At 50.9% G+C, this 25,768-nt stretch overlaps 4 protein-coding genes across 4 annotated transcripts; 3 read left to right on the top strand and 1 right to left on the bottom strand.

The window, feature by feature from the left end:
• Positions 1-387: 387 nt before the first annotated feature.
• COCSUDRAFT_36589 (E1-like protein-activating) lies at positions 388-6,486 on the top strand (the record flags this gene model as incomplete). The annotated part of the gene is made up of 13 exons (XM_005648269.1): positions 388-492; positions 651-738; positions 1,030-1,116; positions 1,167-1,365; positions 1,600-1,774; positions 2,078-2,288; positions 2,614-2,829; positions 3,338-3,600; positions 3,993-4,182; positions 4,546-4,707; positions 5,426-5,571; positions 5,860-5,985; positions 6,313-6,486. The coding sequence occupies 13 exons, from the start codon at positions 388-390 to the stop codon at positions 6,484-6,486; spliced, it is 2,142 nt and encodes a 713-aa protein (XP_005648326.1).
• Positions 6,487-9,814: 3,328 nt separating this feature from the next.
• On the bottom strand, positions 9,815-11,060 carry COCSUDRAFT_41924 (hypothetical protein; the record flags this gene model as incomplete). Its single annotated transcript, XM_005648268.1, has 3 exons — positions 9,815-9,932; positions 10,298-10,543; positions 10,963-11,060. The coding sequence occupies 3 exons, from the start codon at positions 11,058-11,060 to the stop codon at positions 9,815-9,817; spliced, it is 462 nt and encodes a 153-aa protein (XP_005648325.1).
• Positions 11,061-12,302: 1,242 nt separating this feature from the next.
• On the top strand, positions 12,303-15,538 carry COCSUDRAFT_53459 (hypothetical protein). The gene is made up of 7 exons (XM_005648267.1): positions 12,303-12,856; positions 13,011-13,057; positions 13,343-13,453; positions 13,707-13,894; positions 14,173-14,261; positions 14,546-14,626; positions 15,059-15,538. The coding sequence occupies exons 1-7, from the start codon at positions 12,700-12,702 to the stop codon at positions 15,157-15,159; spliced, it is 774 nt and encodes a 257-aa protein (XP_005648324.1). The 5' UTR covers positions 12,303-12,699; the 3' UTR covers positions 15,160-15,538.
• Positions 15,539-17,308: 1,770 nt separating this feature from the next.
• Positions 17,309-24,846, top strand: COCSUDRAFT_29009 (amino acid transporter; the record flags this gene model as incomplete). Its single annotated transcript, XM_005648266.1, has 13 exons — positions 17,309-17,408; positions 17,763-17,857; positions 18,031-18,123; positions 18,487-18,561; positions 19,185-19,356; positions 19,730-19,807; positions 19,985-20,040; positions 20,390-20,562; positions 21,297-21,478; positions 21,906-22,091; positions 22,616-22,771; positions 23,198-23,360; positions 23,731-24,846. The coding sequence occupies 13 exons, from the start codon at positions 17,309-17,311 to the stop codon at positions 23,789-23,791; spliced, it is 1,590 nt and encodes a 529-aa protein (XP_005648323.1). The 3' UTR covers positions 23,792-24,846.
• Positions 24,847-25,768: the final 922 nt, after the last annotated feature.

Here is a 25,768-nt window from a genome sequence, read left to right as displayed (position 1 = left end):
AATGCACACTACTATGGATCAATGCATCACGTTTGGTTTTGCAGGACACAATGTGTCGGACACATGCAAAGAGCACCATCAAGCCTTGCCCCGCCGATCGGGCGTTCCCTTCAAAAAATAGCCTGGTGTCGGAACGTTGTCTGTTCGACATACTATGTTGCCATACTTTCGCAAAGAAGGGCAAGCAGCAAAGGCGATCAGTACCCCTTGTGGATTTTGAGCACACACGACGAGAGCACGATATACATGAAATTCAAAGCTTCTGTGTGTTCACGGAACTGAAAGCCCCAGCACTGTAGGTGCTCCCAGGATACAGGTGGATTGGGCACTGGATACTGCGCACTAGACAATACAAGCGGTTTTGGCTTAATCTCTGTTTCCAAAGCGATGATCCGGGGCTCATCACTGCAGCAGCGGGCAGCTCCATCTGACGCGGAATCGGTGCTGATGTCAGCGTCGCAGGAGACCATTCTTCAGTTTGGACAGCTACAGGTGTTGCGATTAGTCTCACATATTTCTTTAGTGTGACGGTATCAGTTCTCATGTTATCAACTGGAGTCCATTGAATTTAGCCAAGAATTCAATGGACATCGTAAACGCTGTCCTCACTCTAGTATGAATTTTAGAAAAAGACTCCTACTTATTTGCAGAGTTCCGTCGATGTGGCATTTTGGGCCGAGCTTGGAAACCTGAAGCTCGACAAGATGCGCTTGTCTGAGGACCCACAGCAGATTACAGGTGAGACGTGCACAGACACTCTGTTGCCTTGTACCGCCCTCTTGTCTCGCCAAAATATTATGCAGAGCTTTAAACAATGTGTGGTGATGCTCAGGATTTGCCAGCGCTGCAAGCCATGCAGACTTTCCAGCCTCATTCCTTGTGGATGGCCGCTCTTTCGAGTCACCAGCACCTGCCAGACAGGTATGTGGTCTTGCAACTATCTCTGCGGGGTTTTCTACACACGCAATTCGCGAATTCATGCGGGCACTAGATCTTCAGACCACTTAATTTGTCACATTATCTGTCCAGGCGCGCACTATGCAAAGCTGCCATCCATTCTCAACGAGCTGCTCTTGGACTCAAGCGGTCCACTGGTAGATATGACCAGGTGTGGGGGCAAGTCATGATTCATAAACTGCCATGGCCTTCACAGGGGTTGCATGGAGTGCCAGGAGAGCTGCGCAACGTGAACACCCTGGAGAGGTTCAAGGCTCTGCAGGAACAGCGCGGCGCACTGCTGCAGGAGGCTGCGGGCCAGATTTGGCAAGGCATCTACTCTGGAGCGGCCGAGGCTGATCCCTCACTACTGTCGCGCCTCCTCCTCATCAGCTACGCAGACCTCAAGCTATTCCGGTTCTACTATTGGTAAGTATTGGCCATGCATCAGTGAGCTTTCAAGAATTTTATCTCGAGCAGTACTCAAAATGTAGCCCAGAGATGAGCATCTGTTGGGTACTCTTTCCGCAGTCACTGAGTGCATTTCTGCTGCTTGAGACTTCTGTGGCACTGATGGTACGGTACATTGTGTAAGGAATGCCATGCATGCTGTAAATTTGGCCATTCCTATGGAGTAAAAAGGAGGTTTGCATGCCTGTGCAGGTTTGCGTTCCCGGCAATCAAGCCGCCGCAGCCGATCATGGTCAGGGCAGTGCAGCCGCTGCAGCAGGCTCTGGGGATGGAGCTGTCAGAGGGCGTTGCTGAGTCCTGCAATGAGTGGCTGGGCACTGGCGGCCGGCCCCTCTTCTGGCTGATGAGCGTGTCGGATGACAACTCTGTGCAGTCACTGCCGCTCTCCTCATGGCAAGAGGTACATTTCCTTTGGCAACCTTCACAGCCACATCAGCTACCTTGAGTTCAATTGCTTGATCTTCGAGTTCTGCTGTGTCCCAATTTGCAGGCAGCTAATGATTTCAAGAAGTGTCTGCGCCATCAGATGGTCACGCGCTTATTAGCAATGATCACCTTGTGGCTGTCTCCTGGAAGCCTCACCATCACCATCACTTCAGGACAATCTTTCCAAGGAATTTGGAAAGTTGCAGGCGATTGTGCGTCCTCCTGACGGTGCCCTATTGCACAGGCGAGCAGTGGAAAACACGTGGTTCTAGCTTACATGGACCACAGCAACCTGCAGAGCAACCCAGGCTTGCTGCTCCGTAACGCGCTGCTGATGGCAGCGGTGAGGTGGCGGGTTGGTCACCTCGACGTGGCCTGCCTGCGGCTGCGACGCGGAAAGGTGGACGCCACTGCCAGCCTCCTGCTGAGTGTCAGCCTGCCAGCTATTCCAGAAGGTAGCACATCTTCCTCATTATCAATATTGACTCGATATTTGCACACATGTGACTCAACCTGTGACTTACCCTGATTACAGCTGTTGTTGGTCACCCATTGTACCACCTGGTAAACACCAGCATGCATGCAGAGACGTTTCTTGCATGCTTGCTTCCTTTGCTTAGTGTGGGTTGCCAGATTTTCGAAGCCACCATTTCAAAAAGGACTTTGGACCACCTCCCACGAAGTACTGCAACTGGCCGTCTCATCTTGCGCAATCTCTTTTCATTCGTCATCTGTTAGAATGCACGCACACGGTTGGAATTGATGGATTGGTCTACTCAGGATGGGGCAAGGAGGCCGCGCCGGCGGCTATCGGCTGGGAGCCGAATGCGCGCGGCAAGACCGGGCCACGCGTGGCGGACCTCGGCCCGACAATGGATCCCCGGCGGCTGGCGTCGGCCGCGGTGGACCTGAACCTGCGGCTGATGCGCTGGCGCGCCGCCCCGGCCCTTGACACCGCAAAACTTGCCGCCACCAAGTGCCTGCTCCTGGGCGCAGGTGCTTCGACAAGATTGCTCAATTTCTGCATCCTGGATCTGTCACATCCTGTTGCATGTGCTTGAAAGCTTCCTTCAAGTTAGTAAAACTGTTGCAATGCAGTAGGGGAAGCGTTATTGACTGTATGTGGGACTCACTGGTACACGAGAAGTATGTGCCGCCTGGCAAAGCCCTTGAAAGCTGATGCACGCTCCTTGGCAGTCTGTGATCTTCAACGCCTTCCAGGGCGGCCTGCAGTCATGGCTCCCCTTTGCTTTCTGGCATGCATGCCAGTCAGATACTTGGCAGCGGGCTTTCCAGCCCTGCAGGCTTCACATCAGGGACGGCACCTTATGTGCGCCACCATGCCGAGGACAGGCAAGGAGAGGTAAAGCAACAGTGACCCGAATTATAAGTGGTGATTGGCTACCCCGGAGCCCAGCAGATACTGAGTGTGGGGGGGCAGGCCCCCCAACCAACCATTTAGTAATAGGTAGTAATCTGTTACAGGTAAGATGTATGCGTGCAGGAACGCTGGGTTGCGCGGTTGCGCGAGTGCTGCTGGGCTGGGGGGTGCGTCACGTCACCTTCCTTGACAGCGGCCGCGTGGCGTTTAGTAACCCGGTGCGCCAGTCGCTGTACGAATTCGCCGACTGCCTCGACGGCGGCAAACCCAAGGCGGCCGCCGCGGCCGCAGCGCTGCAGCGGATATTCCCGGACGTGAAGAGCGAAGGCGTGCAGCTTTGTATCCCCATGCCTGGACACCCGCTGTCGCCGGGAGAGGTGAAACAGGTGAGCCGCTAGCCTGCTGATTGCAATAACCCGCAGATTTGAGAGCAGACTCTGGTACTTGTATGTCAGCAGGGAGGGCTCCTGCACATTGCAACAGATCGCTCTTAATGGTGGTCAGTGGAAACATCTCTCAAGCTTTTCACATTAATCCCTGCCCCATTGGCTTGTGTTGTGCATCAAGGTGGCAGTGAGTTGCCAGTCAGGTCAGGTATCTGAGAGGGACAGGTGCACATCAGAGTTTGGCTCACGGCATTGACAGATGGATCCTGCAGTGCCATGAAGCTAGGTCAGATATCTCCCTGTGCCTCTGCTAAGAATGCAGTGACGAGCAGTGCTCTTATGACAATTGAATGACGTATCTGGCAGTTTCTATAAAAGTTTGCTGGCTGCAGGCAGAGGAAGATGTGAGGCAGCTGGAGGAGCTGATAGAAGCTCATGACGTCATCTTTCTGCTGATGGACACTCGCGAGTCGCGCTGGCTGCCCACGCTGCTGGGGGCCGCGAAGAACAAATTAGTCATCAATGCAGCGCTCGGCTTCGAGTCCTTCCTCGTCATGCGCCACGGCGCCGGCCCTGACGCCGGTGCGTTTGCTTTTTTCACACCTGCATGCATCGCCGTTTCCACCCTGCATAAATACCCCATGTAACACATGAGCTCACCTAGAGGTCGAAACATGCCTCAGGGTCCGATGAGCACACACTTACACCAGAGCTCTGTGTCCACAAAAATACTAAATTGGCAGGGCATCATTCTGTCTTAACATTTACCTCTCCCTGATCACACTGCATGTGGTCCCCTGCTGCCTGATATATAACCACCCATGCAAATAGCCTTCCAGGGGTTACTATAAACTACTACTCTGTAGTACCCCCCTGAGCATTCTGTAGTGTAAAACTCCTCAGGAAGTCTAGGAAATAAACATTGAAGGACTGCTTGTGCTGCAGAGGACGCGGCTGCGAGCTCGACCGCCCAGAGCGGCAGCAAGGGGTGGCAGCGGCTGGGGTGCTACTTCTGCAACGATGTGGTTGCGCCCCTCGACTCGACCGTGGACCGCACCCTGGAGCAGCAGTGCACCGTCGCACGGCCAGGCCTGGCCGGCATCGCAGGTACAGTCCCTCCTTATTTTGCAGTCAGGGTGACTTTTAAAGTCATGGCGTGACTTTCAAAAGTCATGCTAAGACTTTTGTAAGCACCATATTTTGCACATAGAGTAAGGAATTGTCGGGCCGAAAAGTGAGGCCCTAAATGCAACATATGAGGAGCCCTATGACAATATTCAGACCGGTTTTGGAAAGCTCTTGCTGAGCCTAAACCATTGGTGATGATGAAATATCATTTCAAGGAAAAGCTTTTAGAAAGAGGTCCAAACGTTTTGCGAAGCCTGAGGGGCGCGGGATTCATGGTGCTGACTACGGTTATGTTTATGTATTTTAATAATAATTTGTTGACATTACACGGTGTTCCTGCCAGAGGCAAGGTACGTCCTGCAGACAAGCTGCAGGTAAAGGCTGCCAGAGATCCTACCCGTTGATGGGCTCGTTAGCTGTATGATTAGGGGTGCAGAAAGGCACCAAAACAGAGCATTTTGCATACTTGGAAGGTGCTGTGAGGCAAATTGAGGAGCAAATTTTTGCCTTCAATATTTACATGGACATGGCAGATGGCAATGCGCCAGCTCATGAAATGCAGATGCAGCACTGTTTTACATTTCCCTTCAGCATTTTCCTTTGCGGACAGCAGCGAGCAGTCGTAGCAGTGCTGCATGCGAGCGTTGCTTTGATTTTCTTTGGTTATTCTGGTTGCGAGATGGCATGGGCGTGGCAGGATCTCTGGCAGTGGAGATGTGCTGCGGGGTGATTCAGCATCCGCAGGGCGTCCGGGCTCCCGCGGCGTGCCACGACCCGGACGCCAGCTCATCCTCCGCTGACTCAGCGCTGCCCCTCGGCCCCGTCCCCCACATGGTCAGGCAAGTGCACTTTTCCCACCACAGCAATTCTGCAGCTTGCCGGCTCTGAGCAGCAAATTTTCTTATATGTGTCCTGGGTCTGCTCAGAAACTGTTACTCGAAGGCCTGCTTTTAGGGCCATTCAGGAGACTTTGCCTGTCCCCTGCTGAGCATGGCTTGTGCCAGGCTTCGTGGGGCCTGTCTGAAACTTATTCGAGCGCTTTGCTGCAGCATTGCGTACAGCACCACCTGGAAGCATTGATTAAAATATGCTGGTCTAATTGTGTGAGCTATTCTGTCATGTAGGGGCCAGTTGGGCGGCGGATTTGCGCAGCACTGTCTCGTGGGGCAGGCGTTCAAGCAGTGCATCGCCTGCTCTGGTGCTGTGGTGACTCAGTACCGGGAGAAAGGCTGGCTCTTCATACTGGAAGCCCTGCAGGTGACCCCTGAAGTCTCTTACTTGCAAAGAAAGGACAATATCTCACAAATTAGAGCTAGGTTGAAGATATGCAGCGTTGCAACCAATTGGCATGCTGCTTCCAAGAGGAAAGGAAATGTCAAGGCAGAGCAAGCGCCAGAAGTGAGGACAAAGGCTTCGTTGCAAGTGCACGTCAGGAAACACTAAATTTTTGATCTGTAGTGAGCAGGTATCAACATATTCAAGCACATGTAGCTTTCAGGGGAGACAGACTGTTTTGTCACATGGTGGCTTGTCTAAATACGGTGTTAGTTGTTCTGAGTGTATGAGCTGTGCATGCGTTTGCAGGATCCACATGCGCTTGAAGATCTGACAGGGCTGACAGAGCTGCACAGCAGTGCAGCTGCTCTGGCAATGATGTATTCTGACGAGGATTCTGAAGATGAGGTTGAGCGTCTGGGGCCTGATAAGACAGACAGCGGGGAGCAGGGCGACGTGAAGGATGACTGGCTGGAGCTTTGAAATTTCCCATTTTCAATGACTGGAAGGCACAGGGACAACTGCGAGCTGGTAGTGCATGGATGTATGAAGAGTACCGAAAGAGAGAGGAGTGGTGCATGCAAATGCTGCTCTGGGCATATGGATTGTATTAGCTCTGTGCCTGGCAGCACTGATGAATGTGCTCGGGTAAAGCCGGGGGCACCTTTTGAATGAAAATCGTTCATGTCCAGCTGGCAAGGAGGAGCGGCAATGACTTTTTGTGGACTTGAATTATTCAAGTTGAATATTCATTAATGGGCATCCGCATAAACTTGCCTGATAGGGATATATTTATGCTTTGTAGATGATTGCATGTAGTTCTCAAGCGAGCCTCCCTTGCGGATGTGAGACATGTCTCCCGATCTACTCACTTATCCTCACACACTGCCGCAGTGTGTGAAGATAATTATATAAATCCATGCGGTGTGGATTTATATAATTATACTTCGCCTACTAGGAAAAGTCATTTTCAAAACCATAGTATGGGATATGAGACACCCGTAGTGATCTTTCATCTAGTGCCATGTACATTGTGTCGTCAAATTTAATGTGCAAGTATGTACGTTATTTATCACTTCCTCTTAGATGCATCCAAAATGTGGCGATCTGAACAATAATACATCGAAGAACAAGGATGCGAGACAAGTGGAAGCTACGAGGTTTGGAAAGGAAGCTGCACGGCAGGAAATGCTAGGGTAAGCAGTTACACGAGATACACAGTGCTGTCTTCCTAAGATAAGACAGGAACAGTAAAATCTTATGAAGGCGGGCACGCTCTCACAGTCTCATGGTGCCGAGTTCTATCATACCAAATACTGTCGTTTCGGGAGTGGAAGAAGACGATCTTAACCCAAGTCATCACCTCGCGTGGTCTTCAACAGCTTACAATCTTTCGCGCTTGCATTCTCGGACCATGAAAGATAAAAGCACCAGAGACACGATTTGCCCAGGGTTCATCATCAGAATAAGGTTCTTGCAGCAGATTGATCCCCGTGTTCAGAAAACAATCAGGGTTTTCAGCAGGTGAAGCTGCTGGCTGTCATGAAACGAATCGCTAACATTTATGCCACTGTGCAGTTGCTCAAGATGAATGTCCAAGATTTTTCTTATGAAGTCAGACAGGAAGACATAGACACCATCAGTTACTGCGAAAACGGTGACCGCCTGAGGAGCCCTATATCACATACAACAAGAGCAGAAGCATGTCGAAACACTTATTGCTGATGTGCCTGCAAAGTTCCGCCAAGCCGTGAAGCCATCAGTAGTGGCTGCAAACTGTGCGTTGTGTGTTGCAGTTGTTCCCATTCAGCAACGGTTGATACATGGCTTCTATGGGGGTGCACCTACTTGGGCACTCATGAGACTCAACTATTTCAAGCGACGTCTTGGGTGTGCCCCCATGGCACACACATTGTTGGATCTTCTGATGCGCTGGACTCCGACTTGCTTGTTGTCTCTCACATTGACCCACTACACAAATGCTGCAGAAATGCCGCAGCGGCAGTCTTTGGCAGAATTGCCATTTTTCTGCATTTCTCATGTGCTTGTCAGGGAGTTTGACATGCATAGCCGGAGCGTTCTCTGCAAGTACATCTCTCTTTTTCGATTCGCAAGGTATATATAAAACTGAATGGGGCCTTGGAATTGGAAGGAATGATGTCGGCATGATTGATTGACATGATTGCAGGACTCCGAGATGGTTTCTTGTACCCTACATTGCGTGGGAGATAGGGTCAATGTTTTACGGTGAAGCTGCTGAGGAGATATTTGTGAAGAAGCTCGTGCAATTGCCAACGCCACTAGGGGGAGAACCTGCCGCACTGGTTCGCGAGGAGGCTCCTAATCACCCCTATCTCAGGTGCCTACCCTTTCTCGATTACTTTGTGGATACCCCAGGCTCCCTCTACTGGAACTTTGGAAAGTTCATGTCCCAGTGTAAGCTTCAGGAAATCTGTGGAATATACACAAAAGGGGCGCGTCTGTAAAGCATCATGTTGCATTTAGACCACTCGAGAAGATGCGACACCCATGCAGGTTGTAGAACAGATGTTAGCAGGAAGATGCAGGGATGCAAACATCCCATTTGGATACAGGGGCATGACAGTAGCAATTATGTTCTGGTGTAAAATCTCCTCTGTTTCCTAGCCCCAGATGGTGGGGGACGGTTTAATTAGTGAGCAATGTGCCCATGGTTTATTGGGTCTTGCCTGAAGTCAGTGACTCCACCGAGGGGTAGGATACAAGACTTGACTTGCTTTTTGGCAAGAAGAGCATGTAATAGTATATTAATTCTTTATAATTATCATTTCTAAGGGGCTGTACACGTAGAAACCCTGGTGCTGCAGGAACGTGCCCAAACGGATGGACGGCGCCCCAAGTGAGCGCATCACGCCAAAGCAAGATTGGCTAGATGAGCGGTCAAATGAGCTTGTGCCTGTTGACATAAGCATTCTTCTCAGAATAGCTGAGAAGCTCCACGGCAAGGGCACATCTGGCCTAGAGGTGGGCAAACTTGAGGGAGATTCCTCCTGGGAAGGCGCTTCCAAGAACAACTCTGGAGGAATATGATTGGTGGTACAGCCTTGTAAATCACTGTACCAGCTACTGGACCAGCTAATGTACCAGAGACGCAGGCTGTTGTGAATTTAAGAATGCAACATTTGCTAATCATAACAATGATCTTTGCTTAGGCTGCTTTAGGAAATGTGGAGGTGTCATCATGATTGTGAAATTTACGGCTTCTAGAATCTGGTTAGTAATTATGAGATTTGCTACTGAAAAACACAGGTGCATGCATGGGACATTTCATGTTCTGGTTCTGTGAGCAAGGCGTACTTCATGCTGTCATGATATTTCAAGGCTATGGAAGCATGCTTTGAGGAATTTGTGATCTGTCTCACGTAGGACCGCGGATGAAGAAGGAAACTAAAGCTGACCTGTAAAAGAACTGGCATGATTATTTAAAATTTGGTGCAATCGCACTTTCCGTTCTGTTTCCCATGCTTCTTTCATACCGTAAGACAACCATTGATGCCACTTATGTAATTGCTAGTTTCGTCACAAAACTTTCGTGAACAGCCTCCGCCTCACATGTCTTACAATACACCCATAGCAGCGACGTTCGTATACAGGCAAGTCGCAGCTTGTAAATTGGATATGCATTGCATTGTATCCTCATAAATTTGCCGCTAAGTATTGCCGATGCCGTGGGCTGATTGCATTGCAGTAAAGCAATACCATCTGCATGCAGCCCGCAACCGCTATTCTCTCAAGCATTGCCAGTGTGCAATGTTGGCTTGACTGCAGCATTCTATTGCACAGGAGCCCGCGGCTCATCCCACCGGCTGTCGAAATAGTCCTTCAAGGCTTCCTCCCCCTGAGGGCTGCTCTCCTGCCCAGATCGGCCGTGTGATCTGCGCCTCCTTCTCCTGCAGGACAACAAAATGTTTCCAATACAGATTTTTCGCTCTTGCTTTCGCGTTCAAAACTCCCTCCCAGTACATCGGTCCATTCCAGTCTGACTGTGCCTTCAAATGTCGACGCATATGTGCTTGCTCTTGCATGCGTAGGCAGCCCTTCTAACGACGTTGGCTCATGGCAATATTGCTTCTCAATTGTCAACCCTCTCTGGTGCAGCAAAGTGCAAAATGATGCAGCCTTGACTGCATCGCAGGACCGTGCTTGCAGGAGACTCCAGTGCATTGAAAGATTCAGACAGAAAAGAGAGGTGCCATAATTGACACGTAGGCATATCAAGGAAAGTAAACCGCAAGCATGGTCTTGCAGGGCCGACCTGCTTGTGTGCGGCTGCTCGCCGGAGGCTGCATCAGTTGGAGCCAGATCCATGACAGGCTCAAACTCCCACATGGGAATATCTCCTGCCGGCGCGCTGCTGGGGGCATCTCCTTCTGCAGGGGAGTTGCGCGAAGAAGAGGGGTCGTCGATTTCCATGGACGTGTCACGCTGCGCTGCGCTCTGCTTCGCCTCCTCTGTCGCGATTCGCGCGCTCGGGTCTCCATCCATCCGTTTGGGGGCGTTCCTGCACAGCCCAAACATTAGTAAAGTAATACTAGTCTCCTGTACCGGCATGTGATGACTTCCTTGGCTGGCTTTCACATGCCCGCCACTGTGCTTGTCCAATATCCGCACTGGTGAGCGCCCAATTTGGACAATTCTGCCATTTGACAGGATGCAATGCTTCGCCTTCCTCAATGAACGAGAAAGAGGCCCTTATACATGCAGCACTAGCAATATTGGCGATGTGAGCGCCCAATGTCTTGTCTGCAGGGAATCCCAGCGTTCCTGGAGCATCGAAGCAGCATGGATCGCTACTGCTTTTGCACTGCGAGTCAGCCCTTCCTCCTAATTTGGCGCAGTACCTTGTAGTACCTTGATATTCTGCATCCTCTCTTCTCTCGCTGAACATGTATGGAAGTAGGGAGAAGATTATGTGCCTACTTGAGGATGGCGTGGTTCGGGTCGCGTTCGCGGATCAGAGAGGCAACTTCGCCGCCCAAAGGCGTGGGCAGAGCCACCAGCATTTTGAGACAGGCCATGTGAGAGTGCTCTCTTGACAAATCTCCTGCCCACAGCCCAGTTCCCACCGCAGCAGCCAGCCGCATTGCCCTGCAAGAAAGCCACACGACGCCTGTCGATCATATCCAACACGGCTCCAATTGTGCCCTTGCTCTCAATCCTCTTGCTGTCAGGTTTGCAGCTTCTCTGTGGTCTAAATGGCCTGGGTTGCATTTTTCAATCCCAAATGCCTAAATGCAGAGGTGGGGTGGGGGCTAGGTCATTGTGAATTGCTTGCAATCACATGTTGGAAGTCCATTAAGTTGGGCATTCTGATCTGCAGCATTTTGTGGCCACAGATTTGAGCAAACTTGCAACCGAGGAGGTGTGATCTGCCCGATAGTGACGAGGGAAAGTGAATCAGAATTACCTGAAGCGTCCCAAACGCTTCCCAGAACTTAATGACCAGGCAGCGCCAGCTCCAATACCTCCATATGCTAGTTGCAAGAATGGGACCGCTGCAAATAGGAAGTGGAATAGATTAGTGGCGATGGCAGAGGGTGCAAGCTCTGGGAGCTGAAGTCTCAAATTGACAAAATGAGGAGCCACAGAGCAGTAAATGGATCTGATTTTCGTGACTTGTGAAGGCTGTGAGGCTGTTAGGGAGCTGACACCAAGGTAGCAGCCTCCAAGAGCAGCGGCGTCTTCCGATGTGGCTTCATAAGGATACTCCTTCACAACTTCCTTGAGCTCCTGTACATGTCCACCGTGCATTCTCACGTTTATCACGCACACAGCATATGAGACAGCTTGAAGATTTTCTGGTCATATAACTTTTTCTAAAGCATATCTGGGGAAAGCGTAAGCCAGCCACCCCTCACCTTGATGATTTCGGCAGGAATAACCTTTTCAGCCATGCTTACAGCTTTGAGGTACTACCGTAAAGTGGATCCCGTACAGATTGCAATGATGATCTAAAACTTACTTATTATCTTTGGATCACTGCAGTGATTGGCTGGTCACAATACAGCACTGTCCAAGCCCAGCAATGTCAGTATAAATACACGTTATGCACCGACAAAACGATGTATTCGATCTAGATTCATTCGGTTCAACCTTCACGACATAAAGCTCCGCAGCACATATATGCAGGAATGTAATGGAGAATAATTCATTTCTTAACTCCTTGCGGTTGTGGCAGCTTCCTGTTTTGGGGAAGCTGCGCAGCTGTGGCACAAACGCAGGACTCCTAGGAGAGAAGGTCAGAATTTATTGGAGATCCTAGGAATCACGCTGTTGTCTACCTAGATATCCGTATCTAGAAGCTGGTTTATGGACGATCTGTCCACGTCTTGTCAGTGGCTCGATAGGGAGGCATCGAGACTTCTGAAGGTGGACGTGTGTATTTTGCTCTGTGGCTTATACTTGATCCTTCACAAATAAATGCTATGTGTTTTTGACGGCGTGGGTTAAGCCTGGTTCACGTGGCTCACTGCCCCTTCGATGAACAACTTTCTGAGGGAATCTCTACATTATTTCTGGATAATAATTCCAGCTTCATGAATGACTCGATCAGGTGTATTGATTAAGTGATCAATCAATGACTCATTAATCTTCTTCTATCTTCTGAGACGTTCTTGGCGCGGGAAATCCAACTGACAAGTGCATGTGAGGAAGGGCATGGCCTCCAAGAACAAGGCAGCCACAGTGCTTTTTCGTGCAGCACAAAAGGCTGCCAGACAGATCGATGCAGCCTTCGGTGGGCTGAACTTCCGCATGCCCTTAGACTCGACAGCTTGGCAGACGGCTGCTCACGAGTGGAGCACCCCTACAGATGGTTTGTTGCCCCACTTATGTAGGCCTTATTCATGCATGTGGCCTGTTAGCATGCACACTCTTAGAAAGATTAATCCAAACTGAATCTGCAGCTCTGTGCCCTGCATTCAGTGATGTTTTGTCCAACAATGATTGAGGGAAGGGTTGTAGCGCAGAGTACCGCCTGAACGCTGTCAATGAGCTGCTGCCCGGCCTCCTACAGGCAAGTTCCTCATTCCAGGACAGTGAAGCCCCTTCACAACAAATATAAGCGCTGATCGCATTTCCGTGCAATGCCCAAAAAGTGCCAAAAGACACCTACTGTCACATCCCAGTCACTGCCATGGCACCACACATGCCAACAGGAAACTTCCATCTTAACTCTCTTGTCGTCTCCTGCTGCCAGGGATCATGTCCTGGCTCCCTTCACGCCTGATTTAGAAAACAAATCCATCTTGAATCAATTCCTACAGCAGCGGCCTGACTCTAGTGTTTGATGTGCATGCAGCCGCCATCGAGCGGCTCATTTGGGCGAGGGGAGCTGAAGCAGTGCATCCGCGCCAACTTCGAGGCCAGCTCCTCGGCGCCTGCCGAGCAGCTACCGCAGCTGCTTGACACGGTGCGCTAATCCACGGGCAGATGTTGCAAAATGGACCAGAAAACGCGTGAGCAGATTCGCTTCTGACGATGAAGTTCTGGGGCAAGGCTGCAAAACGTGCCTTTGCATAATTGTGTTGTGCCTTTTAGGAACCAGCCACTGCATGGCCGCGGCTTGCTGGGCGCCTGTAATTCTGGATCAGACGTTAGGCAGTGAGTGGCAATAGACTCTATTCTGCCTTGATGTAAAGCCCCTGCGAGGTTGCTGGATGCAGGGTTTTGATGCGCTGCGCGTGCTGGCGGAGCAATATACCCTGGAGCAATGCAGCGCGGTGGCCACCACAAACGGCGTGCATGTGGAGATCACTACCGCCTGTATAGGCTCCAAAATTCCCCTGGACCTCATAGAGACCCCCACTGCTCGCCCTGTGTGGACCTACCGCTGCCGCGTAGAGAACGTCGGGTAAGATACTTATCAGAATGCGCCAGATTTCTGGTATTTGGTGCACCAGATGTGGCATCTGCTCTGAAATGCAAGCGACCAATTTGCTCACATGTGGCAGAGACAATGAGAGAATGAGGGCTGACCAACCTCCTACAGAAAGTCTGGAGTAGTTTGTGCCAGACGTCAGTGTTAGTCTCAGCATGTGCTCAGGGCAGAAGCACTGCAAGACTTATATGTGCGTGAGGATGCAGATGCGCTCTATGAGTGCCTGGTGAGCGAGGTTCTGATTGATGCAGGGAGAAGAAGGTGCAGCTGCTTGGGCGGCAGTGGCTCATACTGACCAGCGAGGGACTCCAGCACGCTGTCGTCCCCAGGGGCAGCACAGGTAAGCACTCCATTCATCGTACACCTGCAAATCTTCGCCTCCCCCATTGCTTTTCGTCTATCCATCTTGCAAGCTCAGTGCAGCAAACCCTGGGGTTTCAAAGGAAATGGTTGGGCCTATAGGATTCCCAGGGTAGCCTTATTTTTGCATGCGCAGTGCTGCTCTGAAGGCAAATGTGGGGTATCCTAGCTGCTGATGAGGGCTGCTTCGCTGCAGATGGCTCAACCTTGGTAAGTCTGAAATTGGAAAATGACAAATTTGTGATATTTACTTGGCATGTGCAGGAGTGGTGGGCTGCACGCCAATCCTGCATCCGGGCGAGTGCTTCCAGTACTACAGTGCAACGGATCTCTCCACTCCCAGCGGTGCATTCTTCTTTGGTCCTTGCTGTCACCCTTCCCTGAAGTTGCCTGCTTTCCTTCAGAGTAGCATTGAAGCTTGAATCTTCAACCGAAGGTGTCTTGTATACTGCACACATTGCATATGAACCGCGAAGCAGCCCTTTCTCCCTTCTTGGCGCTTGAATTGTCTTGACGGCAACCTCTTTTCTGGTGCTTATCCTGCACTGGCCCCGGCTGGTGGGGGGCGGCATAAATACTGAGCACCATGCCCACTTTTGAATGGGATTTTTCTTGGATCTTGCGAGTCCAACAAGGGGAAGGCTTGTGGCAGCCTTCAGCTGCACATTGTCTGCAGGACGCACCATGCCTGTTGGCAGGAAAAACTTGTGATAATAATGATAATGATAAACTCAACTGAATGCTTGTGGTGAGAGGGCGGCTGGGGATGCTGTGCAGGCACCATGAAAGGGAGTTATCAGATGGTGGAGTTAGGCCCTGGAAATAAGCCCAACGTACCCTTTGATGCAGTAATTCCCACCGTGGCGCTAAGGAGCTGATGGAGTCACCACTGGTGACTCACCTTAGGTTTGCGAATAGGACATGCATGCATCCAAGTGTAGGGACACTGCTCCAAAAGGCTGTGATGTGTAGAGCTATCCTGTGTGTCAAACGGCTTGAAGTTGTAAATGCTAGTGTGATATACATGGAAACTTCCACAGATTGAACCAGAGCGTGTCCATCGAGTTTGGGCCAGATCTAGGCTCTGTTGGGGGTGCATGAGGTAGCTCAGCTTCCCGGTGAAGGGACAAACTTTCAAAATTTGAATTCACTTCAAGTTAGAGGCACAATGCCATTGGTTGTGGGATGAAGGCACCATGGTGCTGCACCAAAATCAAGAAGATCCTACTAAAAAATGTTGCCAGCGTCCATGCATTGACTTATCATTAGACTGGGCCATTGATGAGTCATGACCACGCAACGTTCAATGTAGACGGTACCAAACGTGACCAACACTTCCAAAAGTCACCACAACACACATGCAGGGTCACTGTGAGCAGAGTGGCCAAAGTGACCCTCAGGGCCTGGGGACAGCGTTGTACAATAAAAACTGTGTCATCATGGTGTGGTTGGATCATCCAACTTGGATGGAGAAATGCAGAACTGGCGATATCCACATACTAATGCCGCGGCCAGTGAATCCCTCGTGCAAACTTAGAGGAAACTTCTTGGAACTGCCTGGCATGAAGGAAGGAAGGAAGATTCCAAATCATCCAACCGCCTAAGGGGTGATTAGATGTACTAACAGCATCCAAATCCATGACAAAATGTGCAACATTTTCAATGTCCAATTGCCACATAAACTGAGGGAAGGGCCGAGAATATGTTGTCAGACATGGCAAAACTCGCCGCTGGAGACCTTGCCCCCATGTGGCCTGTGTCATGTGGCCTGAGTAAGACCGATCTTACCAGCCACGCAGGATTGCTCCCGCTTTGCGAGATCTAGCTGGATAGCTATCTCGATTAGAGAGCAACAATACCCTTTTGTCTTGAATCATTGCGAACGGTAGTACCCGCCCGTCAAGATGGGCAAGCTCGCCTACATCGTGCGAAGTTGGCCCCGTACTCCAGTGCTGCTTTGGGTGGGTCTAACCTGAACTTCCAATGCCTGCCTGAGAACCGAAGTTCGGGCCAAGGTCGTTTCATTCTGGACTGTGGTAAATGTTGACGTGCTTCGGATTTCTGTCGTTGGTGTGAAGGCACTCCTTGCCAAGACCTAACACCGGGCGATGTGTCGATTGCTTTGCAGAGGACATCCTTCAAGAGAAGAGATGTGGCTGCACTCATGGCGGACAAATCGAAAAGTGGCGCAGGTGCGAACAGCTCTTCCGTCATGATTGGCTGCTGCGAATCGGCCCGGCTGTCATTCGTAAACTATCTTAGTACGGCAGCCGCCGCCCTTCCACCATGGTCAAGTTGCTTATACAAGGCTTAGACGCTGATAATTTTTCCGGGAGCATCGAAGCCGACTCAGGCCAGGCATTTGAGAGTGTTTGCTGGGAGTGGGTTGGATGTCAAAAACCTACTCGTCGGATGCCAGCAACACAAGGCAGGACGCCCATCCTGCCTTCACGCAAAGGCTTTTTGGATTATATGTATCGGATAAGGCTAGTCCAATCGTGACACACCAAGACAGAAGGGGTGGTTTCCTTCGGGCCTTTGAGCAGTGGATGCTTGAATCTATGACAAGGGTGAGCCCTTTGGAAAAGTGTTCATGAGTGCAGAAGAGTATAAATTGTCATACGGCAAAGTCACATGGGCGTTTCCTGATCACGGGCAACCTTCAGCAGAATCCGATTTGCAGAAACCCCCATCTGTGGGTGCCAGATCAGTGAGGATAGAAAGGCAAGGGCCCCTGTGCTCGGCACTTTCAGGGAGGCAAATTTAATCAGCACTTTCAGATTAAGCCCCCTATGCAGCACAGGCACTTGCATATTTTGGATCATGTCCCGGGCCGTTTAGACTCTTTGTCATAGCACTACCTCTTCATCAGCCGGCGTGAGAGGCACATACTCTCTGGCTCTTTCTGTGTCATCTCGGGGAAATAGGGGGTGTTGTGAGAGGGAAACAAAGGGGTCAATCAGAGTGATGCAAGGGCTCCAATAATGTGCAAGTTTCTGGCCTCTGGTGACCAGCTGACCTCTATGTATGTGTGCCTGCGCAGAGATGAAGAAGACACTGGGATGGGTCCAGCTCATGTGCCTCGGCATCGGAGCAATTATCGGTGCCGGGATATTTGTCATCACCGGTGTGCGCCAGCTCAGCCCTGGCATGCATGTAGCAAACACCCATTACACAGAAGTTTGCTTCTCTCGGCCTCCAAAACTGCATCTGGGGGATGCCCCGCTGCTGGCTCTGACAGCCAGCAACGAGAAGTGAAGCACCAATACTCCATGGGAGGAGGTTGGCAACAGGAAGCTGTTCAAGCGCATGATATGCTGCACGTGCAGAAATGAAGCATCAAGACCTTTAGTGACCCAACAGGCCAGATTTTTGGGCATGGAAAGATTCATATTCGTAGCGCATCTGTAACGGTCTTGACGCATGCAGGTGTTCTGATGTATTTTGATATTTTTTGTAATTTACATTTATGCTGCTGCAGGTGTGGTTGCCAACACCACTGCCGGTCCAGCTGTGTGCCTGTCCTTTGTTGTGGGAGGAGTGTGCGCCTTGCTGTCATCCTTCGTCTATTCCGAGGTAGGCTCCCTTACAACCCCCAAACTTCTGTAACTTGCACATCTCTATCACCCGTTGCATTACCATTCGCAAGGGAGCCTGCAGCCATGCTTGCGGAGAAGAGTCCCTCGGCGTGGAGATGCTATCAAGAGTGTTCTAGCAATGAATAATGAACGGGAATAGTGTATGTGCAGTTTGCGACCGAGCTACCCGTGGCGGGCAGTAGTTTCACCTATGTGGTGGCAAGTTTGGGGCAGGTACCAGCCTTCTTGGTCATGGTCAACATGGTGCGCCCCTACTCACTCACCTTTGATTATGCGTTGAGGGCTACCCCTGGAGTGTCTTAGCCATGGCACATTGCTAGTTACTACAGCAGACAGCACTGCACTCCCTTGCAGCAGGCCGGAAAAAAAGCATGCTTGAAGAGCCCTGCATGCAAGCACAGAAGCCGTTGGAATGCATGCTTGTCAGATGCTTGTGCTGACAGCGACACACACGGTTGATCAGTCCTCAACATCTTGTGCAATGGCTTGCCCAAGCCAGCAGCATGCCTGAAGGTCACAGCAGCGCCTCTGCAACCCCGAACCACAAATCTTTGACAACCTCCTGACAGGTCTGAATTTGAATTCGAATCTGAATGTGAATTGCAGATCATGGAGTACGTGCTGTCGATTGCTGCCATCGCGCGCGGATGGAGCGGCTACCTAGCCACGCTCTGCAATCAGGTGGGCAGCAAATGACCCTTCAAAGCTTGTTCATGTTCAACGTCATGCGCTGTTGAATATGTATCACCCTGATGGCTTCTTGGGAACCCCACCAAAGAATCAAAAATAGAACGAAGGCAGGCGTGCACTTATAGTGCCAAGAAGTATAGTGCTAAGAAGAGTGTATCTGTTTTGTCTCTATCATGACTGACGAGCATGCTTCCAGCTGCATGCCATCTCCAGGACATACCCTGCACTCGATGCATATATTATTGTTATTACTAAAACACGTTTTTCTTGCCAAAAGGCAAGGTGCGTCCTCCAGAAAAGCTGCAGTTGAATGCTGCCATGATCCTACCCCTTGATGGACTGGCCAGATCCAAGCAAGACTCAATCTACCTTGGGCAAGGTGCCCAGTATTTACACCGCCCTCCGCCAGCCGATGCCAATGCATGTAAGTACATAGTTATTTGCAGCCTTGAGGGTGGATCCTGGAGGGCACTGACTGCGCAGCTGCCACGTGGATGTCCTGGATGCTACCCACGAGCACGTCCCCCGGAAGCTGCTTGCCATTTCAAATTTGAAATTAAAATATCAAAACCATGCCGGGAGAGCTCAAATGTGGGCTGTCTTGTGCTGCGCAGGAGTCTGGTGCCTTTCGCATAGACGTGGGATGGGCGCAGCTTGACCCGATCGCAGTGGGGATCATCATAATCCTGACGGTGCTGATCTGCGTTTCCACCAAGGAGTCTTCGCGCGTCAACCTCGTCCTAGTCATCACCAAGCTTGTGGGCGTTCTCTTCGTCATCATCGTGGGTGAGTGCTAAGCACAAGCAAACCACCGTACGCAACCTGATGTTAGTTTACCTGACACTGACTGAGCACTTTAACTCGCATGTTGCTTTATTGTAGATTGCACGCTGCCGACTTTGTTGTCTCGAGATGAAGTTGCTTTGCACCTCCTTGGATGCCCATCCCAGGGAAGAATCGTGTTGAGGATTTCATATTGGGAGAGCCCCCTGTAGTCCAACATCACCAAGTTCTTTGTGTAGCACAGCAATCCACTAGGATTGGGCCGAGGCAGCTGACTGGGCTGGCCTTACTGATCACTCACAGTACCTGTTCCTGTTGGACCTTCTGCGTTCCAGTCGTTTCACTCATGGCATTATGGCTGTGCGCATGCGCGCAGGCTTCACAAAGGCGGTGCCCAGCAACTTTACATCTGACTTTGCTCCCTACGGGATCCGCGGAGTCTTTAACGGAGCTGGTGAGCTCCCGCACAGTATCTTCATGTTCCACATTGAAACTTGCTATCATCTTGTGCAGCGCAAAGTTCTGTCTGCCATGTCCGTGCAAGGCTATCTGGTTCCCGAATGTTATCAGGTGACACAGTGGCATCACTATTCAGCCTCAAAAGCCCATTACAACTTGTTGTGTTGTGCAGCCATCATTTTCTTTGCATACCTTGGCTACGATGCTGTCGCAACCATGGCTGAGGAGGTACGCGCCATTTTGCACTTTTGTCCTGATTGTTGCAAGCATCGCAATGCATGCGTTGTGCGTTTGGGCTGTACTAGAAAAACTGTGAAAACTAAGTTTTACCCAGCTTGAGTGTTTGCATTGCGCACACATGCATCAAGGCATGCAGGGCTTTGCCGGCAAGGGAGCGCCCATTCATGTTCACACTTGCAATGCTTACAACAATAACTCAAAAATTGTTCTTGGATTCCTTGTCTCCCTGCACATGTGCTGGTCCACTGCATCAGTATTTTGCCGCCGCTCTCTTTTCCCTGAGGGAGCTACATCTATCATGCACCCTTCGCATTAATCACCCCTGCTGTGCGCGCAGTGCAAGAATCCCGGCAAGGACATGCCGCTGGGAATTGTGGGGGGGACTTCCATCTGCACAATCCTGTACATCCTCATGTGCATCGTCATCTGCATGATGGTCCCCTACGCAGACATCGACACCGGGGCACCGTTTTCAGCAGCGTTCGGCTACGTCGGCCTCACCTGGGCAAAGTGCGGATACCCTCCCCCTTGCCTGCTTCTCAAAAGCTGAACAGTGGAGTGTATTACGGCTCTCGCTGCTCTTTTGACAACAAATTTGCATGGCTGGAAGCTTCTCTGGCAGGGCGTCACCTGGATGCAGTGAGAATGCACTCCCTTGCCTTTTGAGCCTGCCTTGCCCAAATATAGAATGGCAGAGCCAGTTACAGCTCTATAGCATGGCCCTGCTGCAATAACAAGCATGCAGCGGGTCCAAATCCAGATGCAGTCTTGCAATTTGACGCTTGTTGACATGGATCTTTTGCATGGAAAAGTTCAGCAAACATCTCTTTGCTTGAGAGCGACATGCCCAGAAGCAATCGTCAACAAAATTTAAAGTGCACAAAAACAGATCAAGCACCTTTTGTGGCAAACTCTAGTGAGGAAGAAGTGCATTGTATGTGGATCTGCGCCCTGGTGCAGCCTCTTGTTTTATGCTAGCCAGGAGATGATTGCTTGTTTGACGCACACTGTTTACACCGCGAGGCAGCCCTTCCTCTTTTCTGGCGCTCAATCTGCCTTTCTTGCTTGGATCTGGCGAGTCCAACGCGGGGTAGAATTGTGGCAGCCTTCAACTGCAGCTAGTCTGCAGGAGGCCCCTTGCCTTTTGGCAGGACAAGCGTTTGATAACAGTAACAACCAGCCTTTCATGTTCTCAACATTTCTGGTCGAATGTTGAGTGTGGCAATTGCCTGGCACACATGCAGGTTCATAGTGGCTGTGATGGCGTTGGTGGGAATCACAACAGCGCTGCTGGTGAACATGCTGGGGCAGGCCAGGATCTGGACGATGGCAGCGCGCGAGCACATGATCCCCTCGTTCTGGGCCAAGGTGTCCCCCCGCTTTGGGACCCCCATCGCAGCCCAATGCACCATGGGAGCCGCCTCAGGTGCGAGCTCTCACCTCTCTTTTGTGCTGTCCTTCCGACATGACTGATGCTTTTCTGCGCGTAAGATCTGGCTTCGCACAAGGTGGCAACGGCCGAACGAGAAACTCTGATCAAACGACCAATTGCTGGCAGGGTACTGAGACAATTTGGAGCATCGTTGGGTGCCTTTGGGAATGCAAGCACAGGGACAAATCAGAATAGAACAGGGCTTGCCGCTCTGATTTCATGTCAAGCAGGGTACAACTGTCATGTCATTGCAAACTTGATGATCACTGTCCAGCAAGGCCAAGTTTGCTCGCTGAATGATTGGGCAGCCCCAGCAGTTTCACCAAGCCCTACTATCAGTTTCTGATTGTCAGCAAATATGACTGAAATAACTCTGCGTTTGCTGAAGCATGAAGCATGACCTCCTTGTTCTGCCGCGCAGCCGTCATCGGCTTCTTCACATCTCTGGACATCCTGGCCAACATGGTGTCGATCGGGACCCTCTTCGCCTTTTTCATGGTTGCTGCCGCGCTGTTCTTCTACCGCCTGTACGACGAGAAGGTGTCCACCAGAAAGGAGGGCATCATTGCGCTGACTCACCTCTTACTCATCGGCGCCGCCTGCCTCGGTGCGCGCGCAACAAAGTCCCTCCTGCATGCATGTATTATCCGTTGCCATTATGTAAGCTGACTGACCTGTTACTCATCGGCGCCGCCTGCCTCGGTGCGTGCATGCAACCACTCTTGCTTGTCTGCATGCATGCATGCATGTTGTGTCCCCACAGAGCTGCAATCTACACGTGCGGAGATGTTTTGATAGTGGCCCCATGGAACAAGCCAGGCTTGTCTTCGCACCCTGCCTTTCATGCCATCTGCTTGCTTTCCTGTGAAAGTTCCAGAGGCATTGGTTTGTGCTGTACAACCTCAACATGACACCCGGTTGTCCAAAAACAGCATGTCAGCCCAGCAGCGTGCTTGTTGCGTGGTGTCCCTGAGAAGTCTGTGCCACGATTGGCAGCTGAGCAGAACCGCAGACGCAGGCCCATGCATGCCACTAAACTTGACACTCGCAGAGCTGAGATCTGATGTGTTCTGCTGTTCCTGCTGGAGAGTGACAAGTGACACACAGGATGACCTGGCGTGTGCTGTGCAGGGCTGGCGATCAACTACGCGTTGACGGACGCCTGGTATGGCATCGTGGCATTCCTGGCCATGTGGGTGATCGTGACTGCCTCCGCGCACATCTTCTGCAAGCATGCGCGCACACCCCGCCTCTTCGGGGTGCCACTCTTCCCCTGGGTGCCCTCAGGTGCTCCCCATCTCTTGAATTCGATTTCAAATTTTGTATAGAATACTTGACATCTGCAGAAAACCCCGACCCCTTCTCTTTGCCGTGCGACCCTGCTTCTGCTGGAGCGGCGAAATAATGTTATTGATGGTGGTAGCTCACCCTAGCATTTGGGGTAAAGAGGCTTTGAGACTCGCAAGGCTGCCCTTTGTCTGCATGCAACAAGTCAAGCACGCAGATTACACTGACTTCTACTCCAGTATGTCCCTGACCAATTTCTCTGCACGTTGCGGACATTGAGTCTAAACAAATGCCTAAGCTACGCACTTGCGGCAGCACGACCCTCTCTGAAGCGTCGCAAACTAGAAAAAGGTCTATGTTAAGAATTTGAGATTTCAGAGAATTGTAAATTCATCCTGTGAAGGTTTGTGGTTCTGTGCTGCGCAGGCTCCATGATCCTGAACGCTTTCCTGCTGTGCACGCTGGACCGTGACTCATACATCCGATTCGGCATCTGGTCCGCCTTCTGCTTTGTCGTCTACTTGCTCTACTCGCTCCACTCAATTGAGTACCACCACTCCATCGAGGGACCCCCCCTGCCCACCCACAAGTGAGTCACCCTTAGTCACCCTGTCTGCTAGTTTTTAGGCAAAGATGAGTCCAGGTTTCGTTCATGACATCTTGCAAGGGTACTGCTGGCTGGGGTGGCACCATCTGTCTTAGACCCTCAGCTCTGAGCACTTGAGATCTCTTTCTCCGGCACTCTTGTGCTATGCATCTGTCTCTTCATCCAAGCTTTGTGAGTTTTATGGCTAGAAGCTGCCATCATGGCAGAGCCATGGCGGCTCGTGGCACCCACTACTTCGCCTTATCCTAATGATGCTGAACACATAGCTATGGCAAAGGCCATGAGTATGCTGCTGGGTCTTTTTGCTCGTGCAAGCAGATGCTGACAGGAGCCTGCGTGTGTTATCACACAGGGTCGAGCCAAACGTGGCACCCAAGGGCGCTGCCACGACCGCAGGCCCCACCGCCGCTTGAGGCCATCTGTCAATGCGCAATTCAAATAATCCGTGCGGGCCTAATCAGGCAACCTAGCACTCGAGACGTGACATTCGCGTGCACACACAGCCGTGCTAGTGTCAACGCATGGAATGAACTATTGGCAATTGCAAAAAAGGATAAATCACATTGGGTTGAGAGTGTTGCAAAGCTGTACTGGGCAGTCTGCGAATGTCTCCTGGCGGTATAGAGGGGGCAGGACTGCAGATTATGCTCTGACCTCTTTAGGAAAGTCATGGAGCGACAGAAGATTGGAACGCACTAGCATGTTCCTCACAAGAATCACACAAGCTTGTGTGACTCTTGCTGTGTGGGGCTCTTGTTATCTGGGGCTCTTGTTATTAGTCGGTAAGGCTTCCTTATCGACCAATATATGTTTGCCTGTTGGTGACAGCAAATTTGCTACTTGAAACTAGTGACTGCCTGCAACTTGCTTGCCAGCTAGCAGGCAGATCTGAGTTGCAGTAGGTTTGAGGCTGCGGAAGCTTTGGCACTTCGGTGTAACAAAGCCTGTGCTTTCCAAAAGCGGTCTGTGTGAGCTTGTGAATTTGGAAGTATCATGGCTTTGGCACCTCTGTTTGCATTTGTATTTCGCAGGAGTGTGGGTTGGGGCTGGCACATGCCTGATCGTTGCAGAGACTATGTGCACAGGGTGAGACGTCTTATACTTCGCTGATGTCAAGACAACGCTGTCACAACGTCTTTTATCACGTTTGAGGCCTCCCTGCAACTCTGGGAGGAGAGTCACTTTTCCTGTGACTGTGTGCCAGGGGAGGGTCATGCTTTGGTCAACAGCATTGTTGCTCCATGCATTGTTTTTATCGAAGTAGGACCTGCCTCTTAAGATAAGGGGATCCCAGGCAAAGGACGAATACTTTTGGGGTTGCCTTGGTGTTTTGGGTGGTCCGCATGGTTTGTGAGGCTGGGGCAACTTAGGTTGTTTCTACGAAAAGCTTCGGCGCTCTCAAAAGTCTATGCTTCGCATTACGTAGCCGAATCTGCTTCAGTTCTTGTAAATGGAGTCATTGAAGGGTGCCATTCTCTATGCATATTGCATTTGATACCTGTACCTGCTGAGCGGTAGTCAAGTAAACATTCGATGCAAATGCACAGAGGATGCACAAAATCGTCGAAGCTGTCGTATCTGCTTGCTTATCAGTGTCTCCAAAGTATTTTGGTACAAATGCAATTGCCCCAGCCTTGAAGGTGACATTCAGTCTCTTTAGGCAGCCATCACCGTTCGTCCTCCCCGTATGGAGGATACTACGGTTTCACGGCACCACCTATCATGTTGCTTAATGTTGTGTACATCCAGCTTTCATATCACGAGGCATTGTCAGCGGTCATGACCGGTACAATCATAAAAAAACCAGCTGACATATTGTCAAGGCTTTATATCAATAGCCACCTGATCAATAGGCCTCAACAGCACTCTTCAAACATGGACATACCTATTGAAGTGCAAGCTCGAGCCACACTTACTCCCTACAGCAGGCACCGCTTAAAGTGCAATGCAATGCGGCAGGAACACATTAACAGCACCGTTATAAAACCAATGGTTTCATTCAGGCCTGATGCAGACCCGCCCTGATTGTCCCAAACTTTTCTTTGCTGCAACAGCTTGCGAAATCATCACCGCTTGCCGCCTGCAGAGCCTCCCCGGCCCTTGCCACCCCCCTTGCCCTTCCTCCCCTTGGATGCCTTGGCCTTCTGCTTGGAGTGCACCTGAATGCACAGCCACACCAGACCCCTCAGATATTCCCCCAGAATTGCATAAAAGCCATTCAACTACAAAGAGCAGCACAAGCCATATCTTACAGAGGGCGGGTGAACAGAAAAAGGATGCTGCTCTGCAAAATGCAGCAGCAAGCATTTCTGGACCCAGATCACCTCCCCCCAGATGTGTCCTAGCTTGGTCAGGCAAAAGCCAGCCTCTTGCTTGCTCGAACGAACCTC

The sequence above is a fragment of the Coccomyxa subellipsoidea genome (assembly GCF_000258705.1).
Source record: "Coccomyxa subellipsoidea C-169, whole genome shotgun sequence".
Lineage (NCBI taxonomy): Eukaryota > Viridiplantae > Chlorophyta > Trebouxiophyceae > Coccomyxaceae > Coccomyxa > Coccomyxa subellipsoidea.
This window is presented reverse-complemented; position numbering and strand designations above follow the sequence as displayed.

What these genes read in the sequence shown, in the direction of transcription:
- COCSUDRAFT_53459 (XM_005648267.1), top strand. Translation starts at nt 12,700, where the DNA reads ATGGCCTCCAAGAACAAGGCAGCCACAGTGCTTTTTCGTGCAGCACAA. An exon ending in TGCTGCCCGGCCTCCTACAG is followed by an intron (nt 13,058 to 13,342) that starts GCAAGTTCCTCA and finishes ATGTGCATGCAG; the next exon opens with CCGCCATCGAGCGGCTCATT. An exon ending in CGTCCCCAGGGGCAGCACAG is followed by an intron (nt 14,262 to 14,545) that starts GTAAGCACTCCA and finishes TGGCATGTGCAG; the next exon opens with GAGTGGTGGGCTGCACGCCA.